Source organism: Diadema antillarum, unplaced genomic scaffold (genome assembly GCF_040938485.1).
Source record: "Diadema antillarum isolate AM-2024a unplaced genomic scaffold, OU_Dant_1.0 scf00000048, whole genome shotgun sequence".
In the NCBI taxonomy this organism is placed as follows: domain Eukaryota; kingdom Metazoa; phylum Echinodermata; class Echinoidea; order Diadematoida; family Diadematidae; genus Diadema; species Diadema antillarum.
The window spans coordinates 1,284,924-1,309,316 of record NW_027270937.1 but is presented as its reverse complement, the minus strand read 5'-3'; the positions used below and the strand labels follow the sequence as shown (position 1 = coordinate 1,309,316).

General features: G+C 38.8%; 1 protein-coding gene across 1 annotated transcript in view; it reads right to left on the bottom strand.

Moving 5' to 3' along the window:
* LOC139715404 (uncharacterized) overlaps positions 1-24,393 on the bottom strand; it is a 75,783-nt gene that overhangs the window by 26,802 nt on the left and 24,588 nt on the right. The window contains exons 5-6 of the mRNA XM_071626978.1: positions 11,162-11,386; positions 357-593 (exon numbers count right to left, since the gene is read on the bottom strand). Of these exons, the coding sequence (XP_071483079.1) occupies positions 357-593; positions 11,162-11,386 (462 nt within the window). The remainder of the gene's footprint in view (positions 1-356; positions 594-11,161; positions 11,387-24,393) is intronic.

Here is a 24,393-nt window from a genome sequence, read left to right as displayed (position 1 = left end):
TCATACACTGAACACTTGTGAGAGGATCATTGGGGGGCTTAGGACAGAGAACTGTAAGGACATGAACAACAACAAAAAAAGACAGAACATAAGGGTTTTTGATGACAAGCTGCTAAAAAAAATGGTACTAAACAATAGGCATTTAAGACAAGTAAATTATAGGAACGGTTGCAAGTGCATGTACATACATGTAGCGTCAAATCATATTTTCCAAGAAAACAAACTTTCAGCTCTAACTGTACTTTTTTTTTAGTTTTGTTGGAAGGGAGGTAAATGACTTTTTTGATAAGGGGAAGGGCGCCCGCCTTTCTTTTTTTCTTTTTTTTTTTTGGTAAAATACTAATTGGATGACTTACCACACCGGCCAAGTTTGGGTTGTTGCCCTGTTGTTGTGCAGCTTTGATTTTGGCCTGTAGGTGGAGCGGTGGGTGGAAATATTTGCATTTTTCTCGCGAGCATCGCCCCTTGACGTGGTCCATGCAGACGGTTACGGTGTTGTCGGACGTGTCTATCGTGATATGCTCGTCAGGGTGCGCGAATTTGCACTCGGCCTCACCCCGCGAGCAGCTGCCACGTTGAAATTCCCTGCACACCTAAGGAAGGGGAATTAATGTAGAGGACAGGCGTGTCGTTTGGTTTTTTTTTTCTCAATACTTCTTTTTCTGGCTCCAGTCGTCTGCTGTCGTAGCTCCGTTTTCTTCTCATTTTTCCTCGTTTATTCGTTCCACCCGCAGTCCTCTTGTACCCCAGCACTCGTCCATAGCAGGGGTGTGAGGGAAGGGGGGAAGGGGGAATCGCTTGTGGGACAAAAAATGGGAAAGGCAGGGACTACACAGAAATCTGTGACGTCCCTTTCTCCCCCGTGAACCGGGTAAAAGTGGTCTGAACGTGCGCGGTTTTAGTTTTGCCTGTTATACCCTACATGTATGTACATGACTTTCAGCACTGCAACCATCCTATTAAGATTAACACTACATGATACCTACGTTATGCCCTACAACATGCTTAAAGAGCCACTTGACAATACACGGATGCATACACAGGTGGTTTTTTTTTCTTGTCAGAAAAATCTGAAAAATTGATCACACAGCACTATATGTCCACAGGACTACTTTGAACAGACAGAAAAGAACACAGCTCTTTGGTAATGATTTGCAGTTTTGAAATACAATGCTTGACAGTAAGAGATACTTTTGCTCACGCTGAATTTACACACAGCATCAAAAGCACAAAAATATATTGAGTGTGTAATTTCTGTTTTAGATAACCTTAATGCATCTTTTATATATGTCAAATGGCTGAAAGCATATGAAAAGAAAAAAATATATCAATTAGAATTAGCAGCTGGTGGTACTTACAAATTCGCTGAGTTCATTCACCAACTTGGTATGACTCTGGACACTGTCGCCAATTATACACTAGAGTGATTTGGAAAGGAAGTTGAATTTGGATTTACTCGTGATTGTCACTCTGTTGCACAAGGAGAGATCTCCAAAAGAAAGATGGCCAAAGACATCAAAAGAACAATAAGAAAATGGAAGGAAAGAAGAGATATAAGTTTGAGCATTAATCCAGCAGATAAATGCCATCACCTCCTGCTAAACATATCCCCCTCTGCCAAAGCATCAAACCTCCAATTAAAAAGGCCAGAATTCAGGAACTGCCACTGAGCGGTGCAACAATGACGACATAACATGAGACTCAACAGAGCTGTGTATTAAACAATGCACGGGCACGGCTGCAGCAGCACACAAACCGTCACGGCGTCAGTTGTTCGTACAACATCACGCTGCGCACACTTCATCGTCCACTCATACTCGTATGTCCACGCACACTCCAGCACATTGTGAAGGACAACATTCAACTCAGGATTCACTTTCACAAATTAACTCTCAAAATAGCAAGCGGTAATTTGTATTTTCCATAGTAACAGTCTAACATTTATGAATTGGGATTAATTTTGCGATATGGGATATGATTCACAAAAGTGGATCCTTCAGTTATGACTTTTTTTCCCCTTTATGCTGCATTAAAGTATTTTTTCCAACTCCGGAGGACTTTTTGACTTGAAGGTAAATCTGTGAATAGAATATTGAGTGCACAACACTGCACAATCTTTAAAAATCATATTTATGTGGTACACGTTATGAAGTATATTTCAACATCTATTTTCATTGGTACCCAATAATTATAGGAATAAATGTGTCATTTCTTGAAATTTGACAGCCTTCAAACTGACACCCGTTATTTCCCCAGACTATAAATGATTTTCGTGGTATACATACAAGGCAAAACACTTAATTTTTCCTTTTGTGTGTCTTTTTTTTTCTGAATACAGAATGTAATCTCCACTCCTGCTTTGACTTTGTGGGTAGAAAAAAGGAGGGTGAGGGCAGAAGCTGCCAAAATACCCCCACAGGACTATCCCATCATCCCTTCCGTTTTGTTTTTGTTTTTGTTTGTTTGTTTTTTTGAGGCACAGATGCGCCACAAATCATCAACTTCAGTTTCATGCCCTTCTGCAACTAACTTCCGCCCCCAACTGCACTTCTGCAACACAGAGGAGGATCAACTACTCTTGGAATGAACAGGGGAAATCTCCTTTTTGCCAAATCACATCTGCAATACAATCAAGTCAACCTCATTTCTGTTGAGGACAAGAACGTAATTGTGGAATTGGAATATCAATGGATATAAGGACATTGTACGGGGCATTAATGCGGCCATAACGATTGTACTAGAAAAAGAGAAAAGAACATTGAATGTACAATAAAGTATGCAGACATAACAGTGTATAGAAAGCGACAGCACCCAGAGCAGAAAAAAAAAATTATATCTTTCAATGGGCAGATTTAGATGTGTAATTTTTTTTTTCTTTTTTTTTTTTTTTGCTTCCTTCTTTCTTTTCTGGAAAGGTTGGGCACAAGTGCTGGTCTAAGGAACTCTATATTTTACTGAGCAACTGTAACAGGCTATATTTTACCCATCAAGTAGTTGATTTAGCAGACTCTTTGTTTGTTTGTTTTTTCACAGCCTCTGGCTCTCAACAAAGCAACCAACTACAACTCTGCAACATCATGATAGCAAAAAAAGAAAAATGCACATCAGTGTCAAAGAGTTCAACAAATTATATTCAGCGATTTAGTGAAAATCGGTTGTATAACCATCAAATGTCTTCAGTCCCAGACTATCACACCCCTGTCTAGCTCAGATCACATCTAGTTCCCTCCCTTTCCCCCTCCCCAAACAACTGCTGCAGATGCCGTTGTACCATCTATTCGCCATTCTGCTTGTTGTAGAACACATAAAACTCTACGTGCTGTGTTTGTGGGGGAAATACGACACTCCGACTAAAATTCTACTCTTCCGTAATGCTGCTAGCAACCCTTTCGGGAGCGCAGGAATAAAAATGTGGCGTGACGATAGCTTACATGCACAATAAGATTTATGCTGCTGAATTACTTTCCTAGGGTTTGGATGTATGACAGAATGAAAAGTATGACAAGAGAAAATGAAAGCAGGTTCTCGCTACTTTTCCGTGACGAAAATGTGGCTCGGCCGAGCTCTGGAGGATATTGTTATAGCATATGCCCCACACGTGATGGGCCTACTTTACATTCTCTGAAAAGTTTTAAGTACATTTTGTTACCACTGGGTGTTATTTACAGAATAAAAACCATTTTTAAAATTTTATCATGAGATGAGAATCGTAGATGTCCATCGTCGTACAGACCAAAACTTGTCCAAATACTGAACTTTTTATCGTAAGGGGGTAAATTGCATCTCCAAATCCTCACATCATTCCGTAGTGAGGATTATCTGCCCTCAGAATCCCCCCCCCCCCCCCATTTTCATTAACTTCCTTCTTTTAAATTTTTCTTCATGGCTTTGTTCCCCTTCCCCGACATTGTCTCTCCCAGTAAGGGTTACTGCCGTTTTGATTCTCAGGACTTTTAAACTCACTGCTTACAAAAAATGATTCGACAAGACAGTCGCTTGACAATGTCTAAAAACAGTTTCCCACTCGTTGGCCAACGGTCAACTCTAAACCACAACACTATCACTGTGATTTGGATACAGAAAGTGAAAATGGGGAGTTTAAGCTGGTGACACGTGAGCGTTGAAGTGAAAGCTGCGATATATAAAACATTTTTTTGTTTTCTTTTGCATCTTAACCCTCTCAAAACCATGACTTTAAAAAAATGTCATTGCATCGTGTACCAACAGGTAGTGGATGGTAATGAGGGGGTTAGGTGGTCTCCTGCTGATCATGCAAATAAGGTTTGCAAACGAGGCTAAGCTAAACTGCTCGTAGCCATGGCAGCATATCATGTACACAGAGGGGCTTCTTTATTTTCATAGGAACATAAACATACCATAATAGTATTGGCAGCTCACAGTACAAGAAAAGGGACCAAATTTGATAATTTAGCAAGCACAATGCTCAACACTTTTTTTTTGTACACACTAAAAAGCACCCAAAAGACCTTTGTTTCTTTTTTTTTTAAATATTTCTACAGCAAAAATATGCAAAATTGTACACTTTTAACAGCCTTGATATGATCTATTCTTGACTTTATAAACATATAAAGCAGCAGTACGTTTCAATAAACACAAGACCGTTTATATCAAAACAGCAGAGACATACTACTCTGCATGATGGCTGATCATATGCACCTTTCGTTAAATGTCTCCACAAATTATAATGCCCGTGTCTTTGCACTGTAAGAGACAGGTATACAGAAGATAAGAAACAAAAATGGTAAAATGGTAAATCCCAGGAAATAATATCAAAATCCTTGCAGGCACAGAGCAAAGACTATTTGGCAAATGATCAATTCATATCTTAGAATCAATTTCCTGTGTTTGTCTTTCCTCCCTTCAACAAACTTGACTGAAATAACTTTTAGAGGTTGTGTAGAAGAAATGCCTACAAAGTATTGTTGTTTCGCACAGAGAAGTAGATGAGATGGATATTGGCAATTTTTTTATGTATTGTACATGTGTATTGCTACTGGTATTTATCAGAATGTAGGAGAGTGGGTACACATGCACAAGATGTATTTCTGATTGCACACAGTCTTGTGTGGGATATGCTACAACGTAGCTTGTCAATGTGACTGGTATGGAAATCATTACCTGGCCCAGTGTTCAATCAGCAGCTGTACAAATATATGTCCATCTGCGTGTACATGTATGTGTGTGTCTGTGTGTCTGTCTGTGTGTCTGTCTGGCTTTCTGTTTCAGTATGGTTGTTGTTTACACTACTGTTTCACAAATCTCCACAGCCGCATTGTACACTCTGTACCGGCAGAATGGGGTAAATGCACTTGAAGCCTACTACTTCAGCTATAATGGATAAACGAGCGGAATACGACGGCAGATGTGGAGACAGACCTGGAGTACTGCTCAAACTTAACAGCCCGGCGGGGTGTGGTAGAGGAAGCCGGGGCAGAAGATAACCCTTCGGCAATAAATAACCAATAATGCCTAATCACTCCCATCGGTAAAGGAAGCAGCACTGGCAGGTCGAGAGGAGGAGAGTGTATGTAGGGAGATGCAGCTAAATAGAGCAAAAGTTGGTCCAAAATGGGTAATGACTTCATCAGCTGCATCACAGAAGCTATCTTCTTCTCTTCCCCCTCCTCCTCATCCTTCTTCCACTATACCACCACTGGCTGCAGAAGAGAAGTGCACAGCCCGGCATGAGATGGGATTAAATGCATCCAAAACGGTTTAGAAACGGCCCTAATTGCCATCAAGGCTGGCTACATTTGCAAACCAAAATTTGGGGGTAATGAAGGAAAACTTCAGGTTTGCTGCTCTTTGGGAGTGAGTAGAAACAAGAGAAAAGTACAATAGCTGGATGCGTTTATGTAGCTCCTCCCTGTGACTGCCGGAATGTGTTCAGTTCCCGACTTGGTAGAAATTCACTTACAAAAAATGCCACGGCAATGGCATGTCTTCAATCATCATGCATTATTGTTTCGTCCTTGTCCCGTCTGAATGAAGAACTTCTTCACTACGACCTCACGAATACACGTGCATTTTCTTGGAACAAATGCGAGCCCTCTCCCCCGGGGTTTTCATGACGCACACCAAATAAATGTTTCGTTAGCATCTATTAACTGTTGAATCTTCTCTCATTGCATTGGCTATCAGTCTACAGAAAAGATACAGGTCAGTCTTACAAACTTCCCATAGTATGTATTAAAAGAACTATACAAACCCCTACTTCAATGAAAAAAAAAAAATATACAGAAAGTGATTCACCTGTGAAGTATTACTTCTGTATCCAGGTCAAGCTCTATTTATGATGGCGTTTTCCTGAATTGTTTTCACCATCTCTCATTTAAAGTTTTCACCATCTCTCATTTAAAAACTATCGGGTGCAATTTTGCTATATGCTATGCCTCAGGGACCAGTGTTTCCCCTGGTCTCTGAAGATCAGGATTAGACAATACCTGCTATCCATTTGTATCTTCTCTTCTTTTTTCTTTTTGTTTATTTCTGCACCAGGAGAACAAATGCACAAATGAATCTAACCAAGCATATCACGAAGGTATAAACTTTGGATTTATGTAAAGGTATTGATACTATGCCTCGCTTGCAATCAAATAGAAGTAGCTGAAGATATCTACATATTCTGGTAGCTGTGTTATGGTGTTCCCAAGTACGCTTTGCACACCTTCCTTTCCCCTCTATGCTACGTCTATTTTAAAATCTCGCTTTCTGATAACAAACACTGTCGGCACACGAAACGTCTTCAGTGAAGATGTACAGTGTTGGATCTTGCGTCTCTATTGCCTTCTGCCACATCAAATGACACGGCTGAATGTTAATGTATATGTTCACCACGGATGAATGTAAAATGAGAATCTATCTGAGGGACAGATGCATTGGACAAATTTAATCTGATATAAAGTCATGCGTGTTTGTATGTGTGAGTCTGTTTCGTGAAAGTAGTCGATATTAGTATGTACGTCAATGTTAGTATGCGGTATTTCTAGAGTCTGAGCAGTTATTTTATCCTACACATTTTTATCCGTGTGGGCAAGTCTCAATCGCTTTCTTTCCACGTCACACTCGGCAGAACAAGTGGCTCAAAACAGTTTGGTGAAGCACGGCAAATATGATAACGAGGTTTTCTCCTCAAAACGTGGTTTAGGCAAGGGGCTGTGTATATGCGATGAGAAATATACATCTCAACACACAAATTAGGTCATTCTTATGATCTCGCTTCCGATTCAGTTTGCATGAACTCTTTCTTGCATGACATCCTTGATGATGTACAAATGTACAGTACGTGGTATGAGGAATGAAAGGCATGTTGTAGGAATTCCTTGGTCATAAGGCATTAATTCAGAGAGAAATGGTGGTGTGATAATAAGGAATGTACCAATCCAGGGATTATGAATGGGAAGGAATGATTTATAACAAGTGCATCCAAAGACACTATACTTTTATGCTGAATTTCACATGACAAACCATTTCTTGGAATTTGAAACTTCATAACTCCAACCCTCACTATCACGTCATTTGGTGTCATGGTCACATTTTTCTAAAAAAAAACCCCAACAACAACAACCCAAACCCCTAACCATGTGTTTGCATTTCACTGTCTTTCTGTTTTTCAATTCTGACGAATACGTGAAAAGATGATATGCCACAGTTGCTAAGCAACAGTGTGAAAATCATCCGTGAAATATGAAGTGGGCAAAAGATGATTGTATCTCCTGGAAATGAGGAGATGAAGATATACAAAGACATAAAGAAAAAAACAACAACAACAGGACAACTTAAACAAATGTTGACTATGGAATGTGCAGTCAGATGACAGGGCAGTTGAATCTGCAGGACCGTACGCAGAAAAGGGGGGGGGGGGGCAACAGGGATAGTTCCATAACCCCCCTGAGAGCATGCTATAGTTTGAAAGACATTAAAAATAAAAAAATGAAGAAGAAATGTAGTGAAAGGTCACCTTGAATAATTGACAGAAGAAAATTTAAATGAAATTGAAAATTGAAATTTCAAAAACATGACAGCAATAAGGGAGCCTGGAACCATGGGGGTAACCTCCCACCCCCCCCCCCCCCCCCCCATCCTGCGTACAACCTTGTATATCTATCTGTACAAAGTCTTTCCACTTGGCTCTTGTTGGTTTTCTTTTTCCTATCAAAAATAGTATTCATGATTATGCTTATTGTCTCCAGTGTGAATGTGTCAAGTTTTGGTCAACAATACAAGAATAGCCAGTTTCTCTCTCCTTTGTGAATCTAAAGCTGTGATGATTTAGAGTCTCTACTACAGCCTGCTCATCTGAAAGCAGGTTAAATGTAGATGATGATTTCATTCAGACTGTCATACAAAAAAAGAAAAGAAAAGGAAGTCAGCTACATGTCAAATTTGAGCTGTGGGCCAATTGTTAGCCAGCAGTCTTAATATACAGAGACTTGACCTGAAAAGTGTTCCACATTGAGTGGATTGAAACCATAGTTCAGATTTAAAAGACCTTAAAAGATTGCCCAGTCACTTTACTGGGCTCCAAGAACTTCATTGATTCCCAATTTCAGCTTCAACTCTTCCAAACTTTTGATTGGGGGGAAGTCCCATTTTTGGAAACTTTGTTTTCTTAAGCATTAAATGTAAACACAATCGCAAATGCAGCATTCCTAACAATTCTGTTTCTGAAAGGGTAGTTTCCTTTTTCCTGCACACTGCAATGATAATCATATGACAGAGTGTTAAAGAAATGGGTACTTTTGAACGCCACGACCGGCACACATTCCCACTGCGGCACGTTTTTTAAATTTAGGAGCACTTCCTTGTTCCATCTATGTCACCGCATTAAAGCAGGATTCTTTTAAGTGTCAGAACAACTTAAACAAAAACAGAGGAAAAATATCACATTCGGAACAGGAAGCTAAAAGTGGGTCCAAAAATCTGTCGAGTAGGTGGGACTGACATGAAGGAATTCAGTCCAACAAAAGGAAGAAGGTCTCTGACACTGTCTGTGCAAATAATATCTAGGTGAGGTCAATGGTGTGAAAAGTTTGTAGTACTTAGCTTCATGAGCAAGACACCGAAAGAGAGGGAAAATAGATAGAGGGAGGCGTGAGAACACGAAAAGTGAATTTGTGAGACACATGTCATGAAAAAGGAAAAAAAAAAATATGAGAAAAATGATAGATGTACAAGTGTGTAGAGACTGTTATGAATTCAAAGGAAAAATAAAGATATTAACATTCACTGTGTTGTCATTCAAGCATAATCATTCCATATATACAGATATGACTATATATATAAATATATATATGTACATATACTTTTTGAATATGGTCACAAAATATTAGCATTAGCAAATATTTACGGAAAACGCTTCTGCATCTACTATCACATACAATTCTCGAGAGAACAAAACATATCTACACATGAAATCACTTGAAAAATGGTCATTTGACAAAAGTGCATAAAAGACAGTCTTACCAAAATTCACCCAGGGGGAAAAAAGCATGAATGTTACATTTTTGTTTGTTTGTTTATTTTTGTGCTGATTTGTAAGCATAAACTATCAAGTCTGCTAAGAAGCTGGCTACACTGGGTAATTCCACTGCAACACTGTCAATAAAAGGTTTGTGCAGTACATAGTATGAAGAAAAATGCAGGTAACATGCAACCACATCTGGGAGAAAGTGAAATGAAACCAAACCCCGGTCCCTATGGTCTAAAATGCAGTCTTTTTGTATGTGTTTGTTACTCTTAAATTACTGTATCCTGCAAAAAGAGGATCTTCAATGATATCAAAGTACAATAAACCAAAATTATTCTTAAAAATTTGGAAAGTACCAAAAATAAGTTTGAAAAATATATACATATATTTGGATATTTTTAGGACATCTTGAGAAACATATGTCATTCTGAAATAAAATATATGGCTTTTCTGTTGACTTTTGTTGTCGAAGCTTTGCTGCCTACTTAATTCAGTATCTAAAAGAGACTCTTAAACAATAATCACACATTTCAAGGAAAAATTCTTGTCTTGTAATAAATTCTAACTGTGTGTATGTCTCATTTCTTAACATGTACGAGTAATATCGAAACATCCATCAGCATAGAAAAACATTAAGGACTTTCTTTCTTTTTTTTTTTTTTACAAGCAGGTATTTAAAAAAGGTTGTCTGTGTTTGCGGTAAGAAAAAGGACTGCAAAATTTAGAATGCACGACAAACTGCAAAAAAAAAAAAAAAAGGAGGAGAGATTTCAAGGCTTCAGAAGAAGAAAGAGCAATGGCAATGAAAGCCTCTCTTATCTACTGACACCGCCCCCCTTGCTGGCTACTACCCCTGCATGGTGCTTGTGATTGCATCGTCAGGCAAGCCATTGCTTCTCAAACTGCTATTCGCTCACTTTTAGTTGCCCACAAAGGTGTCCATTTTTTTTTTCAGAAAAAGAAAAAAATGCAACATGCACTCTACAGTTTATGTTTGCACAAAGTGAATCACCATTTTCATTATGACATCACAATCGATATCTACACTGCACTGATATTTGAAATTTGAAGATATATAAAATGAATGGTCTTGGGAATATACTCTCTTTGGAAGAATGGAAAACTATCTAGATGCAGCAAGTGCAAGCCTAATTGAATGAACATTCAGTCTGTTCCAAATGTGGTTGCACGCACACCGGCAATTTTCATCCCTCAGTCAGTACTCCTCACATAAATTAATTCTAGTGGTTTTCTGCAACCATTGTAGCAACATGATTCTTGATAATATTTCTGAAAGAGATATGGTGCCTCTAGTAATATGCACAGACATAAAGTTAGACAAATTTTGAAAGCTAACTCCCCTCCCCCATAAAGGAAGTATGAAAATTTGGCTGTAAACACATTTTCCAATAGATAAGAAGATCGAATTAATTGACATGAAATTTTGAATTAATGCACAGAGAATACAATCTTGCATTCCTAGACATGATGTGTTTTTGTCGGGAAAAAAAAATCATTGAAAAGTGTAATATGGGAACATGGAGTTCTTAGTATCTATCTCTGAATGAACGTACGTATCTTACATGTACTGTAAATCCCACTATTCACAGAGGGCGGACAATATGCATTGGGCAAAGAAAACTGCAACTACGCTCATTGTTTGCAAAATACCTCCAACTTGTCATTCTTTGGTTTTATGGTCGGTAGGATGGGGAAACTGGGTCCCGTGTGTCCCGGTATAACTGGCGTCTGGAGTCCCGCAAAGTCCTGCATGAGACCCATGGGGCTGGCGGTGACCCCGCCCAGGCCGGTAAAGGCGCCCGACTGGGAGAAAGGCATCATGTAGGGGCTGTACGTCCCCGCCGCGGAATGGGAGCCACCCGTCATTGTAGGCGCCTGTAAAGAAGTACGTGTTTGCATGTGCATGTGTGAATATGCGTGTTTGCACACATGTATGTTTGTGTGACGTGTAGGTATGGTGGGGGAGGGGGAAAGGTTATGAGTGTTTGATGATATGTTTCAACATATGAGAATAATGTGAAGGGTGTGTGATTTTGTTAAAGTGTGATAAAGGCAGGTATGTAGACATTTAGGGGTTTGGTATATAAAGAGGAGTAATTTGTTGTTGTTGTTTTTTAAGAAAAAAAATGAGGAGAGCAGTTCAAGAGAAGTAAAATCAAAGGAGGTGGATTAGACAGATTATTAGAAGGACAGACAAAGTGGAAAGCCAGATAGGGACAGAGAGAAACAATGTGGTTGTTACAAATGATTCAAGGATGGCAGAAAAAAGAATTATTACAAAATAAAGAGGGAAGAATAAAAGTGAGATTTTGAAAGGCCACGTGTAATGATCGTGCCAATTGCACGAGCACCATTCCAAGTTTTCACGCAGATGAATGAGGGTGGAGCAAATTCAGATGGGCACACATCAAAGTTTACGATGTGGGGGAAAAAAGGAAGTGACAATGACACAATGCAGGTAGAAATGTTAGAACAGAAAGATAGTAGATAGTTATGAGAAAGGAGATAATATCATAATAGACAACCGAGTATACAAAGGCAAAATTAGCATAGAGGTAGTGTTATAAAAACACAGAGAGAATAGAGGAAATGTATAGGAATGTGCAGACAAAGATTTATGTTGTCAAAAGAAAAAAGATGTATCACAAACACATACGGAAGAGATGAAGAAAGAGACAAACATGAAATGGAATGCAGAAATATGATGATGAGGAAAATGACAAAAAGTGATGAAATGAGGATTGTATGGCACAAATATTTGTAGCCACACAGAGAACGGACAAGGCATTTCCCCCATGACGCATAAGTCAATCAAGAGGGGAGGGAAAATGAGGATTGAAAGTGGAAATAGGGAAGATGAATATTAAGACGGATTGAGAGGAAATGAATCAGAAGGAATATCATGAATGATTAGTGGGAGAAGATGATCAAGGCGTTGTGGTTCAAGTGACATGTGATGTTGATTTGTCAAGGTCACAGGGGGATGAAGGAATCGGTGAACATTGTTTGGTGTCATAGAGAGAAGAGTTGGAGAAAGGGGAGAAAATTGAAGAACATGAAAATAACATGAAAAAAAATATACAATCATCTTTGTTCACAACAATCAGCATCTCTTTAACTACAATACTTATGATAAATGTGTTACAACAAATGTGTTGGTTTGAGGTTTCTAATCAAAGGAACTAAAATGACTAATCCACATTTACAAATTTCATACCATCAAATAAAGAATTCATATGTAAGCTGCAAAAGAAACCAAAAATATCAATAAAACAACCTTGTAAGTATATCCAAGAGTCTGCTGGGGAAAAATATGAATTGTATCTGAGGTTTTTTTCAAAAAAAAAAATGTCTCTCTTCTTCCCTGGGTCAGAAGAAAGTCAAGAGGATCGGTGATGGAAGGCAAGAAAACAAAGATGCAACATTTTGCTGCCAGACTGCTGGGAGTAGAAGGCAATGAGCACTGAGAGAAAAAGATATATATATACACATGGTGAAAATGAGAAATATAGATAGATAGATAGATAGATAGATAGATAGATAGATAGATAGATACATAAGAGATAGATAGATAGATAGATAGATAGATAGATAGATAGATAGATAGAGATAGATAGATAGATAGATAGATTGATAGATAGATAAATAGATAGATAGATAGATAGATAGATAGAAAGATAGATATAGATAGATATAGATAGATATAGATAGATAGATAGATAGATAGAAAGATAGATAGAATGGCAGATATAGATAGGGATAGAAAGTTAAATATATATATAGATAGATAGATAGATAGATAGATATAGATAGATAGAAATAGATAGATAGATAGATAGATAGATAGACAGATAGATAGATATAGATAGATAGATAGATAGATAGATAGATAGACAGATAGATAGATATAGATAGATAGATAAATATAGAGAGAAAGAGAGAGAAGAGAGGGGAGAGAGAGGAAGAGGGAGACAAAGGGAGAAAGAAGGAGAGCAGTAGACACCCCTAACACAAGACTTTCCAGAGCAGATAGAAGACTCTGCACCACAGTCTGCACTAGTGCCCTCTCTTGTTGGTACGCAGAGCACCAGCCAGCCAGCCACCCACCACCACCATCATCACGCACTGGATAGAGCATACATGGATGGATGGCTCAATGGAGGATGTATGTAACCAAGGACCAGTCAGCCAGCTTCCCAAATCATCCCATCCAGCGATTGCACACCGCCTTGTGACACTCTTCTCCATTATTGACATTGCAATTGAACAACACATGGAATTCAAGCCGCATCAACTAGACCCAACAACCAGCCACTCCATACACGAGGTGGAACAAACCAATATACCCTCGGTAATCAGAACCAAATTGAGAAAAACAAAAAAGAAGGGAAGGGATGGGGGATGGTGTGAGGACATGGCCAATAAAGTTCACAAGAATTCGAGGAAAAACACCAGTCTCTCCTTTAGACAGACAGACAATACTATCAGTGTCAATTTACGTCTCTCTGATTCGATTTGGGCTTAGCTGCCCTGTTAGTTTCTCATTCACAAAAAAAGGCCCCACTTTCTCACTTACAAGTTTATTGTCCATCTCCATCTCTCAACCCCCCCCCCCCTTTTCTCTCTCACCCCTTTCTCTGCTTCACATCTTCTCCATCATCCCCCCTTTCCTTATTTTGGCCACTGTATGAGGCACACAGCCTTCACAAAAGCTCTAGTCTCCTGCACCACCCTTCATGTCAATAATGACCAACTGATGTCACTGTATGGTCTTCTCATTATGTCACGGAGGAGCTGGCAGACAAGGCTATTTTCTGGATTTTTTTTTCTGTAGGATTCTTTCAGTCTGCAATGGAGGCAACATTTGAATTCCCTGAAAGGAACTACGTTTCAACACAAAATTTAGTGGTGGGTACGAAATGAGAAAATGTCTACACGTACTAAAACGAATACATTTGAGCTCAGCCTTGATCTTGTTGCAGAGTTATGGTCCAGAAACATATCGTATGAAACAACTGTGAGATTGTCATGGATTACCACATCATTTCCCCATCTGACTTCTCTGTTGGCGTATCCCTTCATCTGTATCTACAATTGGGTATGCCCATTCCGAGATACATAACTCATATCATGTCTGAATGAGTGCTCCTATTGGAAGATATAGGCCTATATCAGAAAACACTTGATATACCCCATAAAAGTTGGATATGAGAGGACTTCCTGAAAGTGGATGCTGCAGTGACGTGCTGCATATCACGATACAATTCCTCGCGATACCAAGAAAAACAAATGTTTTGGGTCTGATCTCTTGACGATTATTATGACTGGCAAAGCAGGTGCAATGGACTACACCGCATATCGCACTTGGTGATGAAATTCTTGGAAACAGCTGATGAGGGAGACTAGCATTATGGGGAATCCCTGTACCGTGCAACCACTGTGCGCACTATCCCCGCCCCGGCAACAGATGCGATCCTCATCAGAATTTTGATTTGGTTACCATTGGTATCGCATCATCAGCGCTGGCTCCCTTCCCAGTCAATTGTTTTTGCGCCATCCTGTCCCCGTAACAGCTCATTCACAGATTTCTCATGGGGGAAACTTGCTAGGGGGTACGCTAGTCTGGAAAAGCAGACTTTTTTGTTTATAAATTCATGAAATTTAAAATATGCAGTTCATGAAGTAATTGCTTAATTTTGCAGCAGATGATCAAAGGTACTTTGCAATGACATTTGCACACAACACTGCTGTATTTTGAATACCAAAAAAAATGAAAAAAAAAATGTGAGAAAAGGCCATGCTCCCAAAGTTTTATCAAATCTCTCAAATCCAGTATATTCAATGCCTTTGGCCATTCAGTGCCTCTAATTGGCAGCTATCAAAGCAAGATGTAGAAAGGTTAGATTAAACAGCTGTCTGCGGGAGAAAGCTGTCATCACAGATCCAGTCAGTATGATCAGAGTATTGGTCAATGGTAGGACGCCCACTAAAACCACTTGCGGGCTGCACAGAACATTTTATATGACCATACACTGAGCTGCACAGAGGAAGTCGATAATTTGAGTTTATTTGCACAATTATATGAGTTTACATTCCCTCCCTGTCATTTTAACTGTTTTTCTGTCCCTCGCATAGGACGCTAAATGGAGGTCCCATGTGTGAGTTAGTCACGCCTCGCACATGGAAAAGAACCGAATTAACCATTCATCGCAGAGAGCAGGGTGCTAAACTGCTGAAGTACTCCACCTGTAAATACCCACCCACAAAAGAAAAAAAATGGGCGAATGATACCGACCCCTCATGGTTTGCCCCAGAAGACTAGCAATAGTCAGCAAGTGGCATCAACGAGGCATATTGTGTGATTGGAAAACATTTTTCTTTTTTCACAGAAAAAAAAGAAAAGAAAAGGTGCATAGACATGAGATCTACAACTGTGGAACTATCAAGATAGGGTGCCTAGCATAAAGCAGTTATGAATTTCTCTTGCCGACATGAACATCAATATGTGGTGCCTTGATCTGTTGTGTGTATGCAAGACTTCTCTGATGGCCTATTTGTGCTGTATCACAAGTCTGCGAATATGTGCATGGAAGCGCACCTTCATCAGCAGCAGTCGACTCCAATTCGGCTTCTTCAGCTGTGTGTGTACTGACATGGAGATCAGTCATAAAGCTGAAAACACAATTTGTTAAGGGGATTTTCAAATATATCCAAGCCGGGCCAGCCTTTTCATTCCTTGGTATCCCCATGCCACCGAGCCTTTAAAATCAATTGCTGCTTGGTCACAAGAGTACAGGAAAGAATGTGGAACATTGCTGAGAAAGGATCGAGACCAATATCAGAGAACCAAACAGGGGAGGAGAATATGGACTAGAATTTTACACTAACATAACAGGTAGCCATGGTAACTACAGATGAACTTTTAAAAGTGACTGCATCCAATAGCCTTTGCCAACTTAAGGCAGCAAGAAACATTAAGTATGGGACACGCTTGAGAGTGGCAGAGGGTCAGAGAAAAAGGAGGAGGAAGAGGAAGAGGAGGAGGAGGAGAGAGAAGGAAAGAAGAGAGAGAGACTTAAGTGATTGCAATCCAAGGAGCAGCGAACTGCTTGAAAATAACATGATCTTCAAAATGGAAAGAGGAACGATGATGCCTGCAGAAGAAAGGGGAGGAGAAGGATCACTGAAAGATGCAGAGGGAAAGGGGAGGAGAGGAGAGAGAGAGAGAGATGGGGGAAAGGCATCGGCCAAGCATTGCTGATTACCGCTAGAGAGCCGGGCCCGTGTTTGACAAACCCCGACACTGGCATTGTCTGGGTTTCTGTTGACACAGACGCGGGCGATATATCTATTACTCCTCCGCCATCCACCACGGGGCAGGGAGAAAGCCAGAACACAAACACCCCGCCTCCCGACCAGTGCTGCCGTGCTCGCGGCCAAAAAAACTGCAATCACGCATCCCTCAGCTGTGGCTAAAACAGCTGCACTGCCCGCCGGTTATACCCCCGATTCCTCCAACATTATATCCTACCTCACATCTTACAGCACTCTCCCCTGTCTCTCAAACTCTCTTCTTCATCCCCCAGCCCCTCCCCCACCTCTCCATCTCTAATCTCTCCTCCACCCTCTCCTTCTTTTTCGTCTATCTTTTTCTATGTCTGCCTGTTTGCCTGTCTTCTGTCTGTCTGTCTCCAACCCCACCATCCTTCATCCTTGCCACCCCTCCTACCACTTTAACCCGTTGAGGACAGGCTGATTTTGCTACAACACGCATTTCCCGTAGACACCTGCCCAAGTATACTCGGGACTCGTCTTCAACGAGTTAATGTGCGTGTTCATTTTACACAATCAAATTTTTTTTTTCATAATTTTGTTCACACCTTCTTGTTTTCAATACAAAGGCAAAAATCACATGAATAAGAAGGTCAACCATCTTCACAGAGAAAAATGACTGAATTCACGGCACCTTTGGTGTCGAGTTTCCAGAACGCGTCGGCTGTGTGATATCATCGTTCCTCGACACTTGAAGCCCAACCTAGTCATACCTTCCCTCTGCCGAAGCCGTACCAAAAGACAACATCCTTCCAAAATAAATCTCCCATTCCCGACCAAGATCTCTAAATGCTCTATCCAACACATTGGTTCCCATAGCTGAGGAGAACAGCATAACTGATGGATTTCCAAACATAACCGAAATGCCAACAAACATTTCCGGTTGCCTCTTAGTTTTTCCCTCTCTCTCTTTCATTTTTTTGTTTTCATTTTTCCTATTGCTCTAGCTCTCTTCCTCTCAAAAAAAAAAAAAATCAACATAACTACACGTCAAGAGCGGTAGGGTCAGAGTGACAAAAAATGGGGAAAATGGGCCATTTCCATTTCTAGCGTAAACATTTACAAAGCATGGCTGTTTGTCCCCCTCTTCAAATAAAGTTGCCACAGCCACAAGAGAAAACAGGTTAAAGGTTTTGGAATGTTTTCTACTTTCACTCTCCCGGGATTTGAATGTCTGACTGCTTTGTAATCACAAATAATTCCGTATGCTGATGTTAAATATATTTTTAAAGGTATGTCATCCCTACCATGCTGTTGTAAGTTTGACAAAGCTTTTTTTTTTTCTGTGGTAAAATTGTTACATCATTTGCATTGCTCATCTTTATTGCATTATTGAACCTAGACCCCTCTGTAAAACAGTGATGTCAAGTTGACACTAGTGGAGTATGGCTATCTAGCTGTACATTTTTTGTTTGTCTAGTATTTTAAGATTAACTGCTGTGAATAATTTGATGTTCTCTTTAAATGAAAATGAATACTATACCATAAAAGATATTGTTAGATTCCCTAAAACATGCATATAATGGAAAGATTAATATTAACAGCTTCCTTGTTATTTCAAGAATGTTGATATCAATAGCTATCTTCATTTCAGTCTCCTGCAGTTCATTTGATTTTTTCAAATCTCTATGGTAGTAGCAAGAAACCAGTAACATATTTCATTACTCCCATAAATCTTTTGACTACACTCCTCGACTGGATTTTCTGGACTCTGTTTTATCACAAAAAGGGTCATTGACCTATTCTCTTCCAATTGATAGCAATAATAGCAAAAATGAGGAAGTGGATGTTTATTCCCTCCAGAAATTGATGGATTCAAGGATTGAGGAAAAAAAATCCAGCAGAAGATAAATAAAATAGTGATCATGATGCTTGCTTGGACATATTTGAAAGTGGACATTTTCTAGTCCAGAAAGAGAAAAAAAATATGGGGGTGGGGGGGGGGGGGGGGGGAGACAAGATTACCAGAGCAATATTATTTATCAATTTATTTATTTATTTATTTATTTATTCATTTATTTATTTATTTATTTATTTATTTATCTATTTATTTATTTATTTATTTATTTATTTGTTTAATTAATTATTTATTTATTCATTCATTCATTTATTTATTTATCTATCTATCTATCTATCCATTTATTTATTTATCTATTTATCAATTTATTTATGTATTTATTTATCTATCTATCTATTTATTTATTTATTTATTTATTTATTTATTTATTTATTCATTCATTCATTCATTCATTTATGTATTTACTTATTTATTCATTCATTCATCTATTCATCTATTTATTCATTCATTCATTTTTCATTACATCATCTGCTTCTAAGACGTTGTTTCCTTTCCCTACTGCATAATCTTCCTTTTAATACAGTGGTTTACTAACAGATGCAAACTTTCCGTATGCCTTTCTGGTGATGGTTCTTCTTGCCAACCTGAAGGCTTGGCCAAGGAGCTGGATTCCAAGTATTGGAAAATGTTCTATGAGGTAAAGGTTTTGAATGGAATAGCTCGTTACGACATTACAACATGGAAGAAACATCCATAATAAATATATGAATACTACTAAACCAGTCTACTTGAATGCTCCTTGGATGACAGACAGATAGACAGATGTGATAATGGAGGGGAGAAGAGGGGATTCCTACACTCTCTCCGTCTGCCTCAGGCCTCTGCTATCTACAGAATCCCGCATCCATTCAACATAATCTTGAACACTTCTATTACCTCCGGAGTCCATTCCCCCCCCCCCCCCCCTCCACCTCTTCTTCTTGCCCTTCCCACTTTTATTTCCCTACAGACAGCATTGCTGCAGGTGCATGTGAGCGAGCCCTCCTAGATGCTCCTAGTGAATCTATTGCAGGAATGCCAGGTATATACTTTATGATGCTCATATTCTTCCATCATCGTTCTTTTCTTGAGCCTTTCCACAAGAGACTTTCTCTCTGGTACCTCTCTGGTACTAGAACATAAAACAACCAAAATAAAACACCCCCTCCCAACAAAAAACAAAAATATGTCCACCACACTGAGTAAGGCAACTACCTAGCCAATATATTGTAAAGATACAGCAAGTAAAGCATTCATAATGGGCCAGAGACTGCAGTAGTTGACCAGGTGGTTCACACAATCAGTTTCAAAATGATCGTTGTTGCTTGGCAACCCCATTGTTGTCGCACGAGGACAGTGTAGATATACTACTGCTTGGCATTTGTCACTCAAACACATTAATCACAGGTGAAACCTTCCGACCTCATATTTTTAGCATGAGGTGCACAAGAAGAGTTTTGGAATTCCCACCGTGTCTTAACCCATCTCATACAAGATCCCGATTTCCCAATAGACTTTGCACACTATGCACAAAATTCCGACAGGCAGAGGAGTATAGTTACTTTTTCATCTATGTCTACTCATCTCGCAAGTTTCGATTGAAAATCTCTCTCTATTTCGCAGGGTATCCAGGCTTTGCTTCTCACGTCAGTGTCATGGGAGCAAATATGCCGAAGGAGCAAAAGGGAACTGCTTTAACCCGTTGAGAATGGACTGATTTTGCTACAACACCCATTTCCCATAGACACCTGCCTGAGTATTCTCGGGACTCGTCCTCAGCGGGTTAATAGGATACACTCAAATGGCAAAAATGGCGTAATGCTGTATACGCCATATGTTTTACAGAGTTCTTATTGTCATGAATTTCACAAGTCGGGTGCTATTCGCGAATGTATATGAACATGCAAAAATATAAAGTCTGATCCCGATAGGAATGCGACACGCACACGTACACATACTGGTATGCAGAACACAGTACATGAAGAAGGGGCATAATAACACTGAAATCAAGAATTTAAGTGCTCATAAAATTATCTGAAAGTCCAATGAGACTGGTTAAATATGTGGTGTATACAGTACTTTTTTACCTTTTTTTTTGGGGGGGGGGACATTTTATCAAAATTACAAAATTGATACCCGTGTATGTAATGTTTTGTTTTGTGCAGTGAAGTGAAGGCAAGCTCCTCAACTAGCTCCTCATATTTGCTTAAAATTCACACTTCTGGAATCACAGATATGCAATGATGTGACACTCTTGCCTTTTGGATGCTTGGAGAATCTTATGTGGTGAGAACTTTATATTTTTATTGAGATTTTTGCACACTCTTGCCAACTTTTTCTTGGTAGTCTGACAGCCCATTTTGGATTGTACAAGCTGCAGTCCCATACACTCATCTTCATGTGGTCTAACTGGATCGTTCAACTATAAGACCAGTGTTGCCTTATCTTGCCCCTCTTATCCTATTGAAATTGCCTCTACTTGCTCCGCTGAATCTATTGAAGTTGCCTCACTGGACTGTGTAGTATTATATATTGTTCTTGCCACCTGGGTTTACTTCTTCACGACACAATGGCTGGTACCCGGACAACAAAGAACCTCATTAAGGAGATCCTCCAGGATGATGAGGTACTGAAGGTCATGAAAGAAGCTGTGATGCAAGCACTTGACTCCAAATTCCAGGAGCTCTTCACTAGACTCGAGGAACAGGCTGGGCAGATTCTTGATCTTCAGCATAAAGTTGACTCTTCAGAGCGAGATCTTGCCACACTCAAAGCCAATGCTGAAAAGGATCGCCACCTGATTGCAAAACTGCAATCTGACCTGAACAATCAGGAGCAGTACTCCCGCAGAAACTGTTTGCGCATTTTTGGTGTCCCGGAAGCTGACAAGGAAAACACAGATGACGTTGTCTGTCGGATCGCCAATCAGAAGCTCGGAGTGGAGCTACGACGAGATGGCATTGATCGCAGTCACCGCGTTCAGCGACGATCTCCACCGCCAGTCGGATCATCCAAGCCGAGAGCGATTATTGTGAAGATGACATCATACCGACTTCGCCAACACCTGCTCACGAACAGAAAGAAGCTGAAAGGCACCGGTCTGAGCATCTGTGAAGACTTGACTGACTCCAATCGATCTCTCCTCCATGATGCCTTTCTTGCCAGTAGAACACAGAACAGCAAAGTTGTCTCCGCTTGGTCACAAGATGGCAGAATCATTGTAGCAGTGAGGACATCAGACGGAAAAACAATGCGCAGACAAATTCACAGCAAAGCCGATCTGACCAGGTTGTAAGCTACGTGTAATCTTTGTATTCATAAACATAGCATTTTCATTTCAATATTGGTTTTGTGCAATGAAAATAATAACACTAGTTCTCATCCTAACTTTTAACTAATCATTTTTGAAATATGACAACCCTCCAAGCATCATTTTATCTTCCATTGGTATATTACTCCTTTTTCTTGTGTGCTTCAGGTTGATCTATTCACTTTATATGTATATGTATATTTGTATTCTGTGTGCAATCGTGTGTAATGTCGTGTAAGCGTAGATTCCTAGGATGTCTCGATGATATTGACTTTGATACTCTTAATGAATTTCTATCACCTCCTGAATCTGAAATAAATAATGATTCACTTCAAACAAATTGTACACCGGAGGAGTTTAATGACTTTATTGAAAATAGATATTCTAATGATGATCTCAGTAAATATTTGTCATGTATTCATATTAATGTGAGAAGCTTGTGTCATAATTTTGATGATTTGTCACTTTTTCTATCTTCCTTGTGTATGCAAACAAAAATTGTTGGCATCAGCGAGACATGGATAAATGATAATTCCCCTTTATCACTGTGCAATATGAATGATTATGAGTTTGTTGGTAACAATCGCAAAACAAAACGCGGAGGAGGTGTTGGATTATATGTACACAAAGACATATCTTTTAATCGCCGTTGTGATCTTGATACCAATACTGATTTTTTAGAGAGTATTTTTATAGAAGTAACAAATTGCAATTTCTCTATTTTGATATGTGTTGTATATAGACCACCCAATAAGTCAGTTAATGAATTTTGTGAGTTTATGATTGATATTTTGGATATTGTAAAAAAAGAAAAGAAAATATTTTATCTAATGGGAGATTTTAATATCGATTTGCTTAAAGTAGGACATGTGCAATATGTAAATGAATTTGTGGATTTGTTGTTACTGAATTCTATGCTACCTTTGATTCGTCATCCTACACGTGTATCTGACTCATCCGCTTCATTACTTGATAATATTTTTACCAATGATTCTTGTCAAATCCAGTCTGGAGTTATTCTTACTGATATATCAGATCATTTTCCTGTTTATTGCATTTGCAAAAGTGTAATTTCATTTCCAAAAAGTGAGCAAAGACAAGTAAAGAGGGACTTAAATGAAAATAATATTATATGTTTTTTAAGATCACTGGAATCTATATGTATACCATGGGTATGTGATAGAGATGATGGTAGCATTAGTTATAACAATTTTTTTGATTTAGTCACTGACAAATACAATGAATCCTTTCCATTAATTTCAACTTGTATTAAACACAGGAAAAATGATAATGTATGGTGTACAAAAGATATTCGTAAACTGATAAGGAAGAAATGTAAAATGTATAAATTGTATAAGAAGAATCCGAGTGATTATCGTAAAGCTGTTTATAAGACATATCGAAATAAAGTGACTAATATGGTAAAATTAGCTAAAAAGAAATATTATGAGAAAAAGCTAGCTGACAGTAGTGGAAATAGTAAAAAGACATGGGATGTGATAAATACTGCCTTGGGGAAAAAGTGCAATACAAAAACAATTATCAAATCTATTAAGTGTAATAATGAAACAGTAGTAAATAGTAAAGAAATTTGCAATTTGTTGAATACATTTTTTGTCAATATCGGTAATGATATTAATTCTTCTTTTGATGATTCACATGAGTATGATTATCTTCAATATGTTACAAAAGTTGAGTCAACAGCATTTTTCAAACCAATTACTTGTAAAGAAATAATTGATATTGTAAACGATTTTAAGAATGATGTAAGTGCTGGATATGATAATATTGATGTTCGAATTGTTAAAAGAGCTATTCATTTGTTATGTAATCCCCTATGTGCAATATTTAATCAGTGTATGGAATCTGGTATATTTCCAGATAAATTGAAGATAGCCAGAGTTGTACCAGTTTTGAAGAATGGTTCCTCTGATGTAATGACTAATTATCGTCCAATATCAGTTTTATCTGTTTTTTCCAAAGTTTTTGAAAAATGTATTTCTACTAGGCTTGTTGAATTTCTTACGAAGGGCAATATCATTAAGAAAAATCAGTATGGATTTAGGCCGGGGCACTCCACATCTTCTGCTTTGATTGATTTTATTCATAAGGTGATCTGTGCAATAGATAGCGGAAAAATTTTACTTGGCTTATTTTTAGACCTCAGCAAAGCATTTGACACACTTGATCATAATATTCTTTTAGCTAAATTAAGTCTATATGGATTTCGTGGTGTCACTTTCAAACTTTTGAAAAGTTATTTGAGCAATCGTAAGCAGTTCGTATCCATTGATAAGACTATATCAGATTACAAAAACATAAGATGTGGAGTGCCCCAGGGATCGATCCTCGGGCCTATTTTATTTCTTTTGTATATAAATGATTTACCTAAAGTTTCTAGTA